Here is an 18,624-nt window from a genome sequence, read left to right on the forward strand (position 1 = left end):
GTTCAGGTTGGTATTTGTGAATTTATTTCGCAAAACTCTTTTGACTGTGACTTGTGTTTTAAACAGTAGCTTTCTGATCATGTTCTATGTACCCTGAAGCAATATGGTGACTTACCAAATATACGAGCTTCTTTTTCTGCCGAGAATAAGAGCCAAATTGACCTCGTGTGAGTAATTGCTGCCACATTAAAATCATGTAGCCAATGAAGTAACCGCATTGGAGATGTGTAGGTAACTGGACGCTGACCTATTACAAATAAGAAAGATGTATGTGATGCAATCAATTTGCAATAAGTGAACTGAGATATAGCCTGTGATTACTGGAGCCAGGGTACGATCTCTTGCCCACGTCGAGCCCCTCAGAGCTCAGAGTAGCGATGGCGAGATGAAGCGTCACGAAGCGTCGGAACACTTCAGCCATTGGTTGGAGTCAAGGTTCATTTCTTGATGCTTCATTGCACACGAAACCACCTGCTGGCCATGTGCATAATCACAGGCAGCTGTAGCTTTACCACATACAGTTTCAGAATCAGAATCATCTTAATTTGCCAAGTATGTGCTGCGTTGCGTCTTTTTGGCTCTTGTGAATAACAAAACAATGTTGGACCAAGTCATTTCCCAACATAAAGTGTCAAATATATTATTTTGGAACGAATTCTGTGCAGAAATTGCTAAAGTACTGAAGACAGATCCTGCTAAAAATATCAACCATATCTTTTATTGATGGCAGATGGTCAGTTGTGGTCGTACAACTTGAAAGAAAACACTTCAATTGACAACTCACTTTGGTCCACAACTCGAGGGATACAAGTTTCAGGATGTATGCTGGTCGGCGTTAGAGACGCAAAACTGGGAGGTGACAGGAGAAGTTCAAATGATGGAAGGTCAGAATGAAGTCAATTAGTTAAATGTAAACTGGCGGTTCCTGGGCCGTCAGCAGGCGGTACATAGCTGCAGGCATCGTCTTCATGTGGATCTGAGCGAAAGATATATGACAATTGATGGATATGAGATTTGTATTCATAGTAGTACACTTAAGCACAGAAGTAAGCCTTGAGTTTGGCACCTGCTTCATTTGATCAGGCACTCATTTGGATTACACCGGTTGAAGGACACGCTTCTATTACTGTAGTAGGTATCTGTATGATGCTTGGTAACACTAGTCCATAAAGATCATTTAGTCGTCTCCACGGAGTGAGGCTCGGTCTAAAATGTTGAGTATAATACATTGATGAGATCGGAATTATTCCACCTTGAGCCTTCTCGTGGTGGACGGATTTATGTGTCACAATGACACTAGGAACTAAGTTGTAAGGGACTTTATGCCGCTGTTAGGGAAAACAGGTCCTAGGTGAGGGACCACACCAAGCACAAGTCAAAAACCCCTCGGAAGAAAAATATTTGGACGTTTTCCCCCGCCCGGACATGGGTCACCGGTGCCCCCCTCCCCTCCCCTCCGGAGCCAGGCCAAGAGGAGGGGCTCAATGGCGAGCACCTGGTGGCCGGGTCTGCACCCATGGGGCCTGTTCGGGCTCAGCCCAAAGAGACAACGTGGGTGACCAAGTGGTTCGGGTGAAAAGTGAGCTGGTTGTGCCCAAAGGTGGTCCAATCCCTTGCTACAGAAGGTAGCTCTAGTGATGTGGTACATCACCTTTCTGGCAGGGAAAGAACCTCAGCAAGAAGCGAGGGTGAAGAGATTCCGACTAGATTTAGAGATACATGGGGTTTATTTCCCGGTAAATAAAGTCGACAGGAATTGGTCACATTCTGACGAATACGCACTCTTGAATTCTAATGAAAATCCTTTCCCTATAAGGGAGTAGATGCAATGTCTTAAATGTATTTTTTGGAATAAATATGTCTTAGATTTAAGTAAACAGGAGCAGAGAACAAAGAGAGAGTCACAGGTCCCCTGCTGGACCCCCTGCAGTTTGCCTACTGAGCAAAGAGCTCTGAGGATGATGCAGTCGACACGGGACTGCACTTCAACCGAGAACATCTCGATGGCGCAGGAACTTATGCGAGGATCCTGTTCGTTGACTTCAGCTCTGCATTCAACACCATCATTCCCAAAGTCCTCTCCTCCAAGCTTCTCCAGCTCAGCGTCTCGCCTGCCATCTGCCAGTGGATTTATAGCTTCCTGATGGGCAGAACACAGCAGGTGAGGCTGGGAGACACCACCTCATCCACACGCACCAACAGCGCTGGGGCGCCGCAAGGATGTGTCCTCTCTCCGCTGCTCTTCTCTCTACATTAATGACTCCACCTCAACACACGCAGTTGTCAAACTCCTGAAGTTTGCAGACGACACCACAGTCATCGGCCTCATCGTAGACGGTGACGAGTGTGTGTATTAACAGGAAGTAGAGCGGCTGTTGTTTTGGCGTGCCTGACACAACCTGCAGCTGAACACGTTGACTTCAGGAGGCACCCTTTGAAACAGCTGCCTCTCACGCTGCCCAGGTGCTGTGTCAACCGTCGAGACCTTCAAGTTCCTGGGAATTACAGTCTCTCAGGACCCGAAATGGGAGACCAACATCAACTCCATCCTCAAAAAAGGCCCAGCAGAGGATGTACTTCATGTGTCTTCTGAGGAAGCACGGCCTGCCACAGGAGCTGTTGAGGCCGTGCGACACAGCAGTCATAGAATCAGTCCTGTGTTTATCCATCACAGTCTGGTTTGGTGCCGCCACAAAAAAGGGCAAACTCTGACTGCAACAGACAATCAAAACTGCTGAAAAAAATCAGCTCAGGAAATCGGAGAATTTTCTCCAATTATCCATCCATTTTCTGAACCGCTTACTACTGTATGATCCATTCCGTTTACTGCTTTTAATGCCCTATATTGCCAAAAGTATTCACTCACCTGCCTTGACTCACATATGAAGTGACATGACATTATAGATTCCTTATATTAACATTTATAATGTTTAATACAGCGGCACGGTGGACGACCGGTTAGAGCGTCAGCCTCCCAGTTCTGAGGACCCGGGTTCAATCCCCGTCCCCGCCTGTGTGGAGTTTGCATGTTCTCCCCGTGCCTGCGTGGGTTTTCTCCGGGCACTCCGCTTTCCTCCCACATCCCAAAAACACGCGTGGTAGGTTAATTGACAACTCTAAATTAGAGTGCAGACTGAGAACCAAGCAGTCTCGTCCAACCTCAGAAATGCGCTTCTGGAAGAGTGGTCATAAATTCCCATAAACACACTCCCCTCAACCTTGTGGACATTCTTCCCAAGCTGTTTTAGCTGCAAAGGGTGGACTGACATCATACTGAACCCTATGGATTAGGAATGGGATGTCACTTAACTTCATATGTGAGTCAAGGCAGGTGAGCAAATACTTTTAGCAATATAGTGTGTGTACACTTAGTGTAGTACTGTCAAAATGTACAGAATTGAATAGCAGTTGCGGCGCACCTCTCCCACAGCATTGGATAGGAGATGGACGATTTTTTCATGGGGTGTGGCAACCACACTCTGGCTGTTGATCTCAATGATGTGATGACCAACTCTCACTCCACCCCTTTCAGCAATCCCACCACGCATGAGACTACAAATCTGTTGAGGAGTGAAACATTATCAGAAGCGACAACCCCAATTCCAATGAAGTTGGGACGTTGTGTTAAACATAAATAAAAAAAACGAATACAATGATTTGCAAATCATGTTCAACCTATATTTAATTGAATACACTACAAAGACAAGATATTTAATGTTTAAACTGACAAACTTTATTGTTGTTAGCAAATAAGCATTAACTTGGAATTTTATGGCTGCATCACGTTCCAAAAAAGCTGGGACAGGGTCATGCTTACCACGTTGTAACATTCAATAAACGTTTGGGAACTGAGGACACGAATTGTTGAAGCTTTGTAGGTGGAATTTTTTCCCAATCTTGCTTGATGTACAGCTTCAGTTGTTCAACAGTCCGGGGTCTCCGTTGTCATATTTTTACGCTTCATAATGCGCCACACATTTTCAATGGGAAACAGGTCTGGACTGCAGGCAGGCCAGTCTAGTACTCACACTCTCTTACTACGAAGCCACACTGTTGTAACGTGCAGAATGTGGTTTGGCAATGTCTTGCTGAAATAAGCAGGGAAAAAAGACGTTGCTTGGATGGCAGCATATGTTTCTCCAAAACCTATATATACCTTACAGCATTAATGGTGCCTTCACAGATGTGTAAGTTACCCATGCCATTGGCACTAACACAGCCCCATACCATCACAGATGCTGGCTTTTCAACTTTGTGTCCATAACAGTCCGGATGGTTCTTTTCCTCTTTGGCCTCTTTGGCCCGCATGTTGATGACGGTTTTTGATGCAGTGCCGCCTGAGGGATCGAAGGTCACGGGCATTCAATGTTGGTTTTCGGTCTTGCCGCTGACATGTAGTGTTTTCTCCAGATTCTCTGAACCTTTTGATGATATTATGGACCGTAGATGATGAAATCCCTAAATTCCTTGCAATTGTACGTTGAGGAACATTGTCCTTAAACTGTTAGACGATTTTCTCACGCACTTGTTCACAAAGAGGTGAACCTCGCCCCCATTTTTGCTTGTGAGCTGCTTTTCTACCCAATCACGGCGCCCACCTGTTCACCTATGGGATGTTCCAAACAGGTGTTTGATGAGCATTCCTCAACTTTCTCACTCTTTTTTGCCTCCTGTCCCAGCTTTTTTGGAACGTGTTGCCGCCATAAAATTCTAAGTTAATGATTATTTGCAAAAAACAATAAAGTTTTCAGTTTGAACATTTCAATATCTTGTCTTTGTAGCATATTCAATTAAGTATACGTTGAACATGATTTACAAATCATTGTATTCTGTTTTTATTTACGTTTAACACAACGTCCCAACTTCATTGGAATTGGGGTTGTAATATTACATATCAGAATGCTCAGAAAGATCACCCACAATGCCATTCTGGATACTGAAGCCCAGTTGGTAGTGGAGGTCTGGACGTCTGATGAGTACTGTTGTGACTGGAGGACATCTCACTATGTTCATCTTGATACGTGACTGGTTTTTAAGATCCTAACAAGGAAATGTGTGGTCTTCACAGTTAAGATTTTAATCAGTAAATATTTAATACAAAAAAATGTGTTTTAAACACACTGAAATCGGGTGAAAGCCACTTTGTTGCTTGTGGGCTCATATGAGCCACATATTATTAAGAACGATAATATCCACATACCTTGATGATACCCTGACAGGTGGACAGTGGCAGACCCACCAGACTGGTACCACTAATGGACATGATCTGATCGCCTATGTTCAGTCTGCCAGACCTCTCTGCCGGCCCAGCATGCATCATGTTAGCAATGACGACCGTGGGGAGGATGGAGCCCCAACCACTCTCAACAATGGCCACGCCAAGAATCTCCCCTTTTTCTTTCTCTATCGACACCTGAAACACAGAAAAAGAAAGTTTCCATTTAAAGGGAATAGAATGTGGAAAAGTAGCTTTTTAATACTTGTTTACGAATAGTTGGGTCTCGAGAGTGCCTGCCACCCATCAGGTGTGAATTTAAACACCTAAGCAAATCTTTAGTGATCTGCCCATTTTTGAAAATGTCTGTGAGGGAGCCAGCCTAATTAACATATTAACAATCCCCACATAAGTTTCTCCATTAATGACTCAGCAACTACGCTCGACAAAGTTCCAGAGCGGCGCAACAGCTCTGACGCACGAGCCGAAGCACTATCATTTCAAATCCGAAAGGTAAGAAGGGCTGCAATGTTAGCACAGATTAGCGTTAGCTAACAGTGTTAGCAGCATTAGCTTTTGAAATTATTGTTATAACAGCAGCATGAAATGTGATTTGAACCATAAGCAGTTGATTTGCCAAGACTAAAGTTTAAACTGTCACTCTATAGGCTTGACCTATGAGGAAAGAGTACAAAGTTGGTTATTTTATATTGATATATGATTTTTAAACCCATTTTATGGGTCTAAAGTGAACTAGGGTCAAGCTGATGGGTGTGGTCTTCTCCAGGTTTCTCCATCCCTCTTCGACACGCCCCCAGGGTACTTAACCCCTGACCCCCGCTCTCTTGTTCGCTCTGGCTTCTTAGCTCTTGTCTTGCGGGCAGATCCCCAGCCACGGGGCGGCCGTGGGCCACACCTTCACTTCCTTTTGTTCGGGCACACGGCTCTGTAATAGCGAAGGCCGGGATGAGAGCAGACTGCCAACCATTACCCCTGTACCATGATGGTGTGTGGTGGGGTGTTGTGCATTAAAATTGGGGAGACTGGTGGGGTTGAGGCGAGAGGGTCATGGAGCAATGACGACCCGTCACCCCCACCCAGGCCAACCAGCTCCCCAAAGGATGCGCGAATGTATGTGTTTCATTAAAAATCCACGGGGGAAAGGCATGGCGGGCGAAGAGCAGGCCGGAGTGCCGGAACACCTGACTGAGTGTCCTCTCCAGCCCGACACTGCCCTCGCCCCGCTGACGGATGTATGATGCATTAAAACTGGAGTACTGGCAGAGCAGAGAAGGGGGAGCGACACTCTCGGAGACCAGTACAGATGTGCCAGTACGGGGCCCGGCGTCCGCCTCATCATGCCTCGTGCTAGTCCGCAGGGGACCCTGAATGAGATGTGAGTGTGCCCAATATGCGAAATATGTACAGTGTGAGGGCACGTCAAGGCAGGAGGTGCCGACACCCTACCATAGGCCCCAAGTCAGCCGGGGACCTCACGCAGCCCGAGTGAGAGAGGAGCGATGACCATGGTGGAGTGCCCCGCGGAGAGATTTGTAATCATTGTCGGTAGACACTGGGAGGTCTTTTTCCCATTTTCCTGATATATGCTTATTGCGAATGTTACTTACACGCTTCCAGTGGAAGATCTGCAGAGATGCAGGTGCGGGCTCACGAAGGCTTTCGACCGCGTCCCTCGGGTGCTTCGGGAGTATGGGGTACCGAACCCTCTGATATGGGCTGTTCCATTGGGCAGCCGTGGCCCAATGGTTAAGCTCATCGCCTGCCACCGTGGGGGACCCAGCTTCAAGACCCCATCCGCCAACATCGCCCGGACACACGGCTGTGGTGTCCTTGAGCAAAACACTTCTTCTTTCGGCTTGTCCCGTTAGGGGTCGCCACAGCGCGTCATCCTTTTCCATGTAAGCCTATCTCCTGCATCCTCCTCTCGAACCCCAACTGCCATCATGTCGTCCCTCACGACATCCATCAACCTTCTCTTTGGTCTTCCTCTAGCTCTCTTGCCTGGCAGCTCCATCCTCAACATCCTTCTACCAATATACTCACTATTACTCCTCTGGACGTGTCCAAACCATCGAAGTCTGCTCTCTCTAACTTTGTCTCCAGAACATCGAACCTTGGCTGTACCTCTGATGAGCTCATTTCTAATTTTATCCAACCTGGTCACTCCAAGAGCGAACCTCAACATCGTCATTTCCGCCACCTCCAGCTCTGCTTCCTGTTGTCTCTTCAGTGCCACTATCTCGAATCCATACATCATGGCTGGCCTCACCACTGTTTTATAAACTTTGCCCTTCATCCTAGCAGAGACTCTTCTGTCACATAACACACCTGACACCTTCCTCCACCCGTTCCAACCTGCTTGGACCCGTTTCTTTCCACCTCTTCTTCTTCTTTGACTTCGACCCACAGTAGCTGAATTTCCAACGGCGCCCCGCAGGTTGACGGCACCGGTGGCGGACGTTGTTAACCCGGGCCACGACCGATCCGGTATGGAATTCTTTGTATGAACGCTCATATTTGTTTGGCAAGGTTTTAAGCCGAATGCCCTTCCTGACGCAACCTCTGCATTTATCCGGGCTTGGGACCGGCCTAGAGTTTGCAATGACTTGTGCCCCCCATCGGGCTGCATTGTCCTTGAGCAAAACACTTAATACCCCGAAATGCTCCCGGGCGCTTCAGCTGCCCCCTGCTCCAGTGTGTTCCACTAACGTGTGTGTGTTCACTATGATGGGCTACATGCAGAGAACAAATTTCATGTGCATGCATGCATGTTCATGACAATAAAAGGTGATTATTCTTCTCTTCTTCTTCCCTGTACGACCAGTGTCAGAGTTTGGTCCGCATTCCTGGCAGTCAGTCGGATTCGTTTCTGGTGAGGGTTGGATTCCGCCAAGGCTGCCCTTTGTCACCGATTCTGTTCATAACTTTTATGGACAGAATTTCTAGGCGCAGCCGAGGCGTAGAGGGGGTCCGGTTTTGTGGCCTCAGTATTGCATCTCTGCTGTTTGCAGATGTTGTTCTGTTGGCTTCATCAAGCCGTGATCTCCAACTCTCACTGCAGCGGTTCGCAGCTGAGTGTGAAGCAGCACCCCCAAATCTGAAACCATGGTCCAGGTCGGGGATGAGATTCTGCCCCAAGTGGAGGAGTTCAAGTATGTTGGGGTTCATGAGTGAGGGAAGAATGCAACGGGAGATCGACAGGCGGATCGGTGCAGCGTCTGCAGTGATCCAGACTTTGTATCGTTCCATTGTGGTGAAGAAGAAGCTGAGCCGAAAGGCGAAGCTCTCAATTTAACGGTCGATCTACGTTCCTACCCTCATCTGTTGTCACGAGCTGTGGGTCGTGACCGAAAGAACAAGATCCCGGATACAAGCGGCCGAAATGAGCTTCCTCCGCAGGGTGTCCAGGCTCTCCCTTAGAGATAGGGTGAGAAGCTTGGTCATCCGGGACGGGCTTCGAGTACAGCCGTTGCTCCTCCGCATTGAGAGGAGCCAAATGAGGTGGATCGAACATCTGACGTCTCCCTGGTGAGGTGTTCCAGGTATGCCCCACCGGGAGGACACCCCGGGGATGACCTGTAGAGAGTATGTCTCCCAGCTGGCCTGGGAACGTCTGGGTGTCCTCCCAGGGGGCTGGATGACGTGGCTGGGGAGAGGGAAGTCTGGGCTTCCCTACTAAAATTACTGTCCCCGCAACCCAACCTCGGATAAGCGGAAGATATATATATATATATATATATATATATATATATATATATATATATATATATGGATGGATATATGTTTATTGACATACAGGAAAGAGACTGCCCACAGGTGGCGTGGGAACAAGGGATTTTCACCCAGGAATATAATAATAATTATAATTTTCTTTTTTTGAAACAAGTTGACCCTTTGGGTCTTTGTTATCTTTCTATCAACAGGTGCAACAAGGCATGACTGAAAATGTGCTGGGGTGAGGTGGAGGGATTGTGACCAGAAGTGAGGGGGTCCGCTTGGGAACTTGTCAATTCCCTAAGGTCATCAATCCATTTACAGGTGAGTTATCAATCATTTGGCATTGGATATGACTGGAAGTGGCCACTGTGGGGGTCTGCTTGGGGAAAGAGGTCTCCCTCCAGGCGGCAGAGGTCTCGGTCGTCTTGGGGAATTGCCAATTCTCAAAGGTCGTAAATCTATTGACAAGTGCGTTATCAATCTCTCAACAGATGCTTGGACAGGTGACTGGATGTGAGGGACCACACACAACTTAATTTCTGATCTTATTTGTTCTACTTTCTTTGTGTGTATGGATTACTTGGGTTGTTCCCAACATCTGGTGACATTTTCATGTCACACAATAGCACCTTTGGAAATATATTTAGTGAAAAAAATGGTGACGTTGTTAAATACTTATTTCAGCCGCTATATATTTGTACGCATGTACCACAGAACCAATTCAGTGTTTGAACCGTAACCAGGCTTACTTCTTTGCAGTTTTCTGATTTGGAAAAGTGGATGAGGTCATCATTGTACATGTCCTGAGTGTTAAGCAGGTCACTGCATTCCTTTTGGCTCAGGTCTTCAGGGTTAATGCCATTGGCCCTCAAGAACTCCTGGTAAGCCCCATTGAAGGCCTGCCCGATGGACTGAGCAATGAGCTGGGCCTATATGTTGGGAGAAACAGGATGACGTCAACAACTGCCATACTCGACTCACAAGTCCACACATTTGGCAAAGACCAAGAAGTAGCTAGTGTACATTTTAATACATATTCATTAATACCCTTCCATCTAGCATTGTGGGGAACATAATCTTATCTTCCAAAAAGATTCAAGATTCAAGTTTTATTGTAAATTCTACTTTTATGTGCCAGGCATCCAAAGAAAAAAAATCTCTCTCAAATGAACCACAGTGCAGAGATAAAGGGTAATGTGAAAGAGAGTAGAACAACGGATTTTTTTTTTTTTTTTTTTTTTTTTTTTTTTTAAATAGTGCAAATATAAAAGTAATCATATTATTGCATGAATGAGGTAAATACGACAGTCTGACAGTAAAGTAGCTGGTGTTTGGTGATTACAAGAGTACGCAAAGAAGTGACAGGTGCTACTCTGACTGTAGAGTCCAAAGTCACTAACAAAGTTTATTCGATAAAGCTGTTCAGGAGTCTGGTCGACGAAGCCTGGAGACTTTGATAGCTTCTCCCTGAAGGAAGGAGTCACGTGAGTACTGAATGCTCAACAGGTGAGATGAGCGATGTCGATGTACATGCTGCATTGCAGAGCCTTGCAATTGTAGTCCGGGCAACTCCTGCACCACATGGTGATGCAGTTGGTCAGGATGCTCTCAATGTGCCACAGTAGAAGGACCATACTGACCATACTCATCATACTGTGTATGGTCCTTCTAACCCTATCTTGATTGGACATAAAAAAGTTCATTTGGTGGTCATCTCGGACAACGGCGTGCCGAATGATCGCCATATTGGAATCTTAAGTGTCTCGCACCTTTCTCTCAAAGTAAAACACACGCATAAAAAAAAAAAAGCCAAATTTCATGCTTGTAAAGTGAACAATTGTTCATCTGCTTCACTAGTACAAGGAATTGGGATAATAATCCGTTCATTGAATACCCGAAGGTTAAGAATTTGCTAAATGACGACTATTTGTCTGAAACCAGCAGAGGTATCATTAGAACAGTTTCCGACATCAATTTAAAAATGACATTCAAAAACAATTGATTATTGATCATCCCTACCAGGAGGCATAGGACAAAATTCAAGGTTAGTCACATGGCACAAGAGAACATCTGCATTGAAATTAGAACCACAACTTATTTTTTTTTACGAGAATTTTCAAAATCATATGAGATGAAAAAGTGCAGATCTGGGCCATCTGTCAAGGAAATATCTCAATGACTTGTTTCATAATAATCGACTTACATCCTCAGATTCAAATACATGACATATCATCTTGTACTGGCACTTGCTGTCTGCTTCTGGGTCTGAGGTGTCATCATTTTCTTGAGATTCGGGTCGAGGCATTCTGCGTCTGGCCATCAAAACCAGAATGTTCCCCATGTCTGCAATGTAGGAGATGATGCGCAGAGGATGGTCCATCATTGTCTCCTGTAAATCAAAGAGCCCCAACAGTCCTTAGCTCGAGTTGAAAATCCAAGTGATTAAGGTGCAAAGACACCTCGTAACTTAATGTGTGTACTATAAAAGCATAGTGAATTCAATTTGCGTGATAATTAAAGCTGATGTCAATTTCAACGTGATTATATAGCTTACATCAGATATAATGTATTGTATTTCTACACGTAGCGTTGAAACGATTGAGTACTCCTCAAAAAAGGAAAATCAGAAAATCCGAAGCAGAACATTACAGAGATGATGTGTATCGTTGGGATACACTCCCTGAACAGTATCTTCATCTTTTCCTTTGGGCTTGTCCCATTAGGGGTCGCCACAACGCATTATCCTTTTCCATGTATGCCTATCTCCTGCATCCTCATCTCTAACACCAACTGCCCTCATGTCCTCCCTCACTACAGATATCAACCTTCTCTTTGGTCTTCCTCTCGCTTTCACCTGGCAGCTCCAGCCTCATCACCGTTCTACCAATGTACTCACGGTCTCTCCTCTGGACATGCCCAAACCATCAAGGTCTGCGTTCTCTAACCTTGTCTCCAAAATATCTAACCTTGGTTGTCCCTCTGATGATCTTATTTCTAATACGATTCAAGCTGCTCACTCCGAAAGAGAACTTCAACATCTTCATTTCTGCCACCTCCAGATTTGCTTCTTGTTGTCTCTAATGCGTACATCATGGCTGGCCTCACCACTGTTTTATAAATTTTGCCCTTAATCCAAGCTGAGACTCTTGTGTCACATAGCACACCTGACACCTTCCTCCATCCGTTCCAACCTACTTGGAACCGTTTCTTCACTTCCTGACCACACTCACCATTGTTCTGGACTGTTGACCCTAAGTATTTAAAGTCCTCCACTCTCACTAGCTCTTCTCCCTGTATCTTCCCTCTCCACCCATGTCATTCATGCACATATATTCTGTTTTACTGCGGCTAATCATCATTCCCCTCCTTTCCAGTGCATGCCTCCATCTTTCTAACCTATCCATCACCACTGCAAACAGGAAGGGGCTCAGAGCTGATCCCTGATGCAGTCCCACCGCCACCTTCAACTCCTCTTTCCTACCTCCATCACACCTCACCGCTGTTCTGCTGCCCTCATACATGTCCTGTACTAGTCTAGCATACTTCTCTGCCACTTCAGACTTCCCCAGGCAATACAGACAGTTCCTCTCTGGGTACTTCGTCATTGGCTTTCTCTAGATTAAAAAAAAAGAAACAATGTAGCCTCTTCTGACGTTCTCTGTACTTCTCCATCAACACCCTGAAAGCAAATAACGCATCTCTTCCTATCGTGAAACCATACTGTTGCTCGCAAATACTCACTTCTATCCTGAGTCTAGCCTCCACTACTCTTTCCCATAACTTCATTGTGTGGCTCATCAGCTTTATTCCTTTATAATTCCCACAGCTCTGCACATCACCCTTGTTCTTAAAAGATGCGCACCAGCATACATTTCCTCCATTTCTCAGGCATCTTCTCACCCCTTAAAATTCTGTTGAACAACCTGGTCAAAAACTCCACATCCACCTCTCCAAGAAGCTTCCATACCTTCACAGGAATGTCATCCGGACCAAATGCCTTTCCATTTTTCATCCTCTTTAGTGCATTTCTAACTTCCCCCTTACTAATCATTGCCACTTCCTGCTCCACCACACTTGCCTCTTCTACTCTTCCTCTGCCCGATGTGAGAGAGAAGGGGGTCGGGCGGCTCCCAATCAGGAGCCGGCTCCCGTCGTTCGCTCGACAGAGCCGGCTCTATGAGCCGTTTCGTTCGCGACTGTTGCATCACTACTGCATAGCTCTTTCTCCACTTCTTTAGTGTCCAACCTGGCATACATCATCATACGGCTCTCGTTTGGCCTTTGCCACTTCTACCTTCACCCTACGTCGCATCTCCATGTATTTTTGTCTCCTCTCCTCAGTCCTCTCGGTGTCCCATTTCTTCTGAGCAACTGTCTTTCCTTGTATGATTTCTTGTACTGTGTGGTTCCACCACCAAGTCTCCTTCTTCCCTTACCTACCAGAAAATACACCGAGTACTCTCCTGCTTGTCTCTCTGATCACCTTGGCTCTCGTGGGCCTCCTCCTGTCCACTGAGAGCTCGTCTCACCTCTTCTTGAAAATGCCATACAACACTCTTCCTTTCTCAGCTTGTACAACATGGTTCTCTGGTCTGCCTTTGTCTTCTTAATCTTCATTTTACACACCACCTCCTATGATGTCTAGCCACACTGTCTCCTCCCACAACCTTACAGTCAGTAACCTCCTTCAGATGACCTCATCTGCACAAGATGTAATCCACCTGTGTGCTTCTCCCTCTGCTCTTGTAGGCCCTATGCTACTGCCTCTTTTGGTGGAAAGTGTTCACGACAGCCATTTCCATCCTTTTTGCAAAGACAACCACCATCTGTCACTCCAACTTGCTTTCCTGGATACCCGAACTTACCCATCACTGGAGGATGTTGTTAACCCGGACCATGACTGATCCGGTATGGAATTCTTTAAATTAACGCTCATATTTGTTTGGCAGAGTTTGAAGCCGGATGCCCTTCCTGACACAACCCCTGCATCTATTCAGGCTTGGGACCGGCTTGTGCCCCCCATCGGGCTTATACAGTATGAACTGGCCATAGAGTCAGTGTTATGGTCATGCACAATCATCAGCAAGCAATCGTAGTACCTGGGAGTCTGCGTTGAGCGCTTTTATTCTCTGAGTGGAGATGAAGAGATCAACCTCTGTCATGGGCTTGGCATCATCGTCAGGGGCCTACAAACATGCACATGTACATAACAACCATGAAGAAAAAAACCCATACGTACTAAAACAGCAACTGAGCAGGTATTTACAGTGTACGTATTATGATAGCAAACACACGCACACACACAATTTATTACATATCTAAGAAGACACCCCATTTTTGTTGGTAAATGCTGTTTTTCGTGTTTTAAAGTTATAGAGATATTGCAGGAACATTCGCCTTCCAAAAGGTTCGCCTAATGTTTGGGCAGGTCACTTCACTTCCACTTCTAATAATAATGCGTAACTAAGGTTTGATGGCCTGAGTCATCCATATTATTGTCATTATTTCTATGATTTCCCTCATATTCATATAAACAACCTTGAAGTAGTGTCGACAAGGTATCTGCACTTAATGTCAAACATAAAAACACGCAACACGCAACCTGTTATTGAATTGTTCTAATTAGTTGGAATTCTGTGCGCAGGAGAGGTTGGAGCGGAGGCGGATTGCGCGACAAGGTGATTGAGCACTCCCTATTTGTCTTCGTATTGTTGTAATATTTTATAGCATGACAGCAAAGAGAATGCTGCATTCAAAATAATACAAATAAGTTGTTTTTCTTTGTGTGTTTAGCTAATACTGACTGGTTAGGTTAGTTGTGCTGAGATGGATCAACATCCCCATCTTTATAAAACCTTGTCAAAGTAAGATCTCAATTATTTTTTTTTCACGCCCACAACTTTGGGTTAGAGGCGGTCCCTCAGAAACAGGGTGGAGTTTCTCTCTGTGAACCCATCCCATCTGTCAGTTCATACTGGGAAGACCCGGACAAATATATCGTATTTGCTGTTAAAACGATTCCAACATGAAATATAGGGAGCGCTGCTGTATACCGAAAAAACTATTTTGTCCATTTTATTTATCAAACGATATGTTGATATCGTAATTATCGTGACAGGCCTAGTGCATACTATTAAAAAAAGAGTATTAAGTCTGAATTCATGAGTGTGATTGGGAGTGCATCTGAGCACGCGGGGTCTGTTTAACCTTGATGCGCGTGACAGCCTCCTGTGCCTGAATCATGCGGATGTTCTTGGTGGGCGTTTTAACGGACAGCAGCTGAGTGGAGCCCAAGTAGTTGGCTGCAAAGATGATCCCATCAATCAAGTCGTCTGGGTCACATGGGCCTGGGACTGAACAGCAGAAAGAAGAGTGAGTTAAATTCGTCTGTCGGTGTGACAGACGAATTTAAGGTGGAGGTGGGACTGCATCAGGGATCAGCCCTGAGCCCCTTCCTGTTTGCACTGATGACGGATAGGCTGACAGATGAGGTTAGACTGGAATCCCCGTGGACCATGATGTTTGGAGATGACATTGTGATCTGCAGTGAAAGCAGGGAGCAGGTGGAGGAACCGATAGAAAGAAGATTGAAGATTAGCCGAAGTAAGACAGAATATATGTGCACGAATGAGAGGGGTGGTGGGGGAAGAGTGAGGCTACAGGGAGAAGACATAGCAAGGGTGGAGGACTTTAAATACTTGGAGTCAACAGTCCATAGCAATGGTGACTGTGGTAAGGAAGTGAAGAAACGAGTCCAATGTTGGAACGGGTGGAGAAAGGTGTCAGGTGTGTTATGTGACAGAAGAGTCTCTGCTAGGATGAAGGGCAAAGTTTATAAAACAGTGGTGAGGCCAGCCATGATGTACGGATTAGAGACAGTGGCACTGAAGAGACGACAGGAAGCAGAGCTGGAGGTGGCAGATATGAAGATGTTGAGGTTCGCTCTCGGAGTGACCAGGTTGGATAAAATTAGAAATGAGCTCATCAGAGGGACAGCCAAGGTTCGATGTTTTGGAGACAAATTTAGAGAGAGCAGACTTGGATGGTTTGGACACGTCCAGAGGAGAACTAGTGAGTATATTGGTAGAAGGATGATGAGGATGGAGCTGCCAGGCAAGAGAGCTGGAGGAAGACCAAAGAGAAGGTTGATGGATGTCGTGTGGGAAGACATGAGGGCAGTTGGTGTTCGAGAGGAGGGTGCAGGAGATAGGCTTACACGGAAAAGGATGACACGCTGTGGCGACCCCATATTAACAGAAAAAAACAGAATTGTTGAAATTTTTCCAGATTTATTAAAAAAGAAAAACTGAAATAACACACAGCCATAAGTATTCAGACCCTTTGCTCAGTATTTAGTAGTAGCACCCTTTTGAGCTAATACAGCCATGATTCTTTTTGGGAATGATGCAACATGTTTTTCACACCTGGATTTGGGGAGCCTCTGCCCTTCTCCTTGCAGATCCTCTCCAGTTCTGTCAGGTAGGATGGTGAACATTGGTGGATATCCATTTTCAGGTCACTCCAGAGATGCTCAATTGGGTTTAAGTCGGGGCTCTGGCTGTGCCATTCAGGAACAGCATTGGAGTTGTTCTGAAGGCATTCCTTCGTTATTTTAGCTGTGTGCTTAGGGTCATTGCCTTTTTTGAAGGTGAACCTTCTGCGCAGTCTGAGGTTCTGAGCACTCTGGAGAAGGTTTTCATCCAGGAAATCCCTGTACTTGGCCGCATTAAGCTTTCCTTCAATTGTAACCAGTCATCCTGTCCCTGCAGCTGAACAACACCCCCACAGCATGATGCTGCCAACACCATGCGTCACTGTTGGGAGTGTATTGGACAGGTGATGAGCAGTGGCTGGTTTTCTCCACACATACCGCTTAGAATTAAGGCCAAAAAGTTCTATCTTGGTCTCATCAGATCAGAGAATCTTACTTCTCACCATCTTGGAGTCCTTTAGATGTTTTTTAGCTGGCTCCATGCAGGCTTTCATGTGTCTTGCACTGAGGAGAGGCTTCCGTCAGGCCACTCTGGCATGAAGCCCTGACTGGTGGAGGGCTCCAGTGATGGTTGACTTTCTAGAACTTTCTCCCACCTCCCGAGTGCACGTCTGGAGCTCAGCCACACTGATCTTTGGGTTCTTCTTTACCTCCCTCACCAAGGCTCTTCTCCCCCGATTGCTCAGTTTGGCCGGACGCCCAGCTCTAGGAAGGGTTCTGGTCGTCCCAAGTGTCTTCCATTTAAGGATTATGGAGGCCACTTTGCTCTTAGGAACCTTAAGTGCAGCAGAATCTTTTTTGTACCTTGGCCAGATCTGTGCCTTGCCACAATTCTGTCTCTGGGCTCTTCAGGCAGTTCTTTGACCTCATGATTGTCATTTGCTCTACATGCACTGTAAGCTGTAAGTTCTTATCCAGACAGGGGTCTGGCTTTCCTAATCAAGTCCAATCAGTCTAATCAAACACAGCTGGACTCCAATGAAGGTGAAGAACCATCTCAAGGATGATCAGAAGAAATGGACAGCACCCGCGTTAAATATGTGTGTTACAGCAAAGGGTCGGAAAACTTATGGCTGTGTGATGTTTCAGTTTTTCTTTTTTAATAAATCTGCAAAATTTTCAACAAATTTGAATATGGGGTGCTGTGTGTACATTGAGGGAAACAAAATAAACTTAAATGATTTTAGCAAATGGCTGCAATAAAACAAAGATTGAAAAATGTAAGGGGGTCTGAATACTTTCCGTACCCACTGTATTGAGTAACTTTTGTTTTTGATTACTGTGTTTGGTCATATTTAGTAATTGTGTAATATGATCAAAAGGGGGGAGCTGAGTTGAAATAATGTATGTTTCATATCTACCAAATATTACATCTATTCGTTTTATACAACCTTCACATGTTTTATTTTTCCATTGTTTCGGCCATGTTGTGCGTACTCGGTGTTCCCAGCCATATTGTGACTATTTGCTGTTTTTTTTTTTGGATAATTTAGAGTCAATCGAAATAATAGGATACAGTCATGGAAAAAATATTAGACCCCTTGTTCCTTCAGTTTCTTGTTAATTTATTTATTTATTTTTTTTTTTTCATTTCATTTCATTACAGATGAGGTAAAAAAATCTATTTTCATGTTTTACATTCATGCTTCTTCCAAATATTGTTGATCAGATGATACTCACCTTCAACATATGTGGGTAACGATGCAAGACTTCTCCTGGACTGTTTCTAGAAATAAGAGAGAACATTAGGCGCTTCATAGTCCAGTGTATGAGAAATGTGACATGATAGAGCGGGAAAATGACACTTGGGGAAAATGACATGCGGGGCATACCTCTTTGCTGGGGGAATATAATTCAAAGCTTTCATCCTGTGGAAGAAGTCTGCTCGCTGATTCAGCACCAGGAAGAGAGAGAGAGCCAGAATCTGGGCACTTGCAGAGGGAAGAACAGAAAGAAAGGAGCATTTCAATTTTGGCTGAAAAAAAAAAACATGCGTCCAAAATTTGGCAAAATCATCTGAGCTTTTCCATTCCACTGTAAAGTCGACAATATAAGAAACAAATACAGACCAGGTAAACGGTGTCGGAATTACAACATGTTGTTGATGTTTATGCCTCCCACTTTTTAAAAGCTAGCTCGCAACATGCTAGCGTTGCGTATCCTCGGGTGAAGTTTCCGT

At 45.3% G+C, this 18,624-nt stretch overlaps 2 protein-coding genes across 2 annotated transcripts in view; both read right to left on the reverse strand.

The window, feature by feature from the left end:
• Positions 1-572: 572 nt before the first annotated feature.
• LOC133399585 (amyloid-beta A4 precursor protein-binding family A member 1-like) lies at positions 573-18,544 on the reverse strand (the record flags this gene model as incomplete). The annotated part of the gene is made up of 11 exons (XM_061671151.1): positions 573-976; positions 3,420-3,560; positions 4,921-5,040; positions 5,201-5,413; positions 9,703-9,882; positions 11,157-11,342; positions 14,053-14,139; positions 15,161-15,306; positions 18,126-18,171; positions 18,278-18,376; positions 18,515-18,544. Coding segments are annotated over 11 exons (1,320 nt in total), but the record flags the coding sequence as incomplete, so codon positions are not given.
• Positions 18,287-18,624, reverse strand: part of ptar1 (protein prenyltransferase alpha subunit repeat containing 1) — a 56,059-nt gene continuing 55,721 nt past the window's right edge. Inside the window, exon 9 of the mRNA XM_061673217.1 lies at positions 18,287-18,376. The gene's annotated coding sequence lies outside the window, so the exon portion shown is untranslated. The remainder of the gene's footprint in view (positions 18,377-18,624) is intronic.

This window comes from Phycodurus eques, chromosome 3, assembly GCF_024500275.1.
Source record: "Phycodurus eques isolate BA_2022a chromosome 3, UOR_Pequ_1.1, whole genome shotgun sequence".
Taxonomy (NCBI): Eukaryota; Metazoa; Chordata; class Actinopteri; order Syngnathiformes; family Syngnathidae; genus Phycodurus; species Phycodurus eques.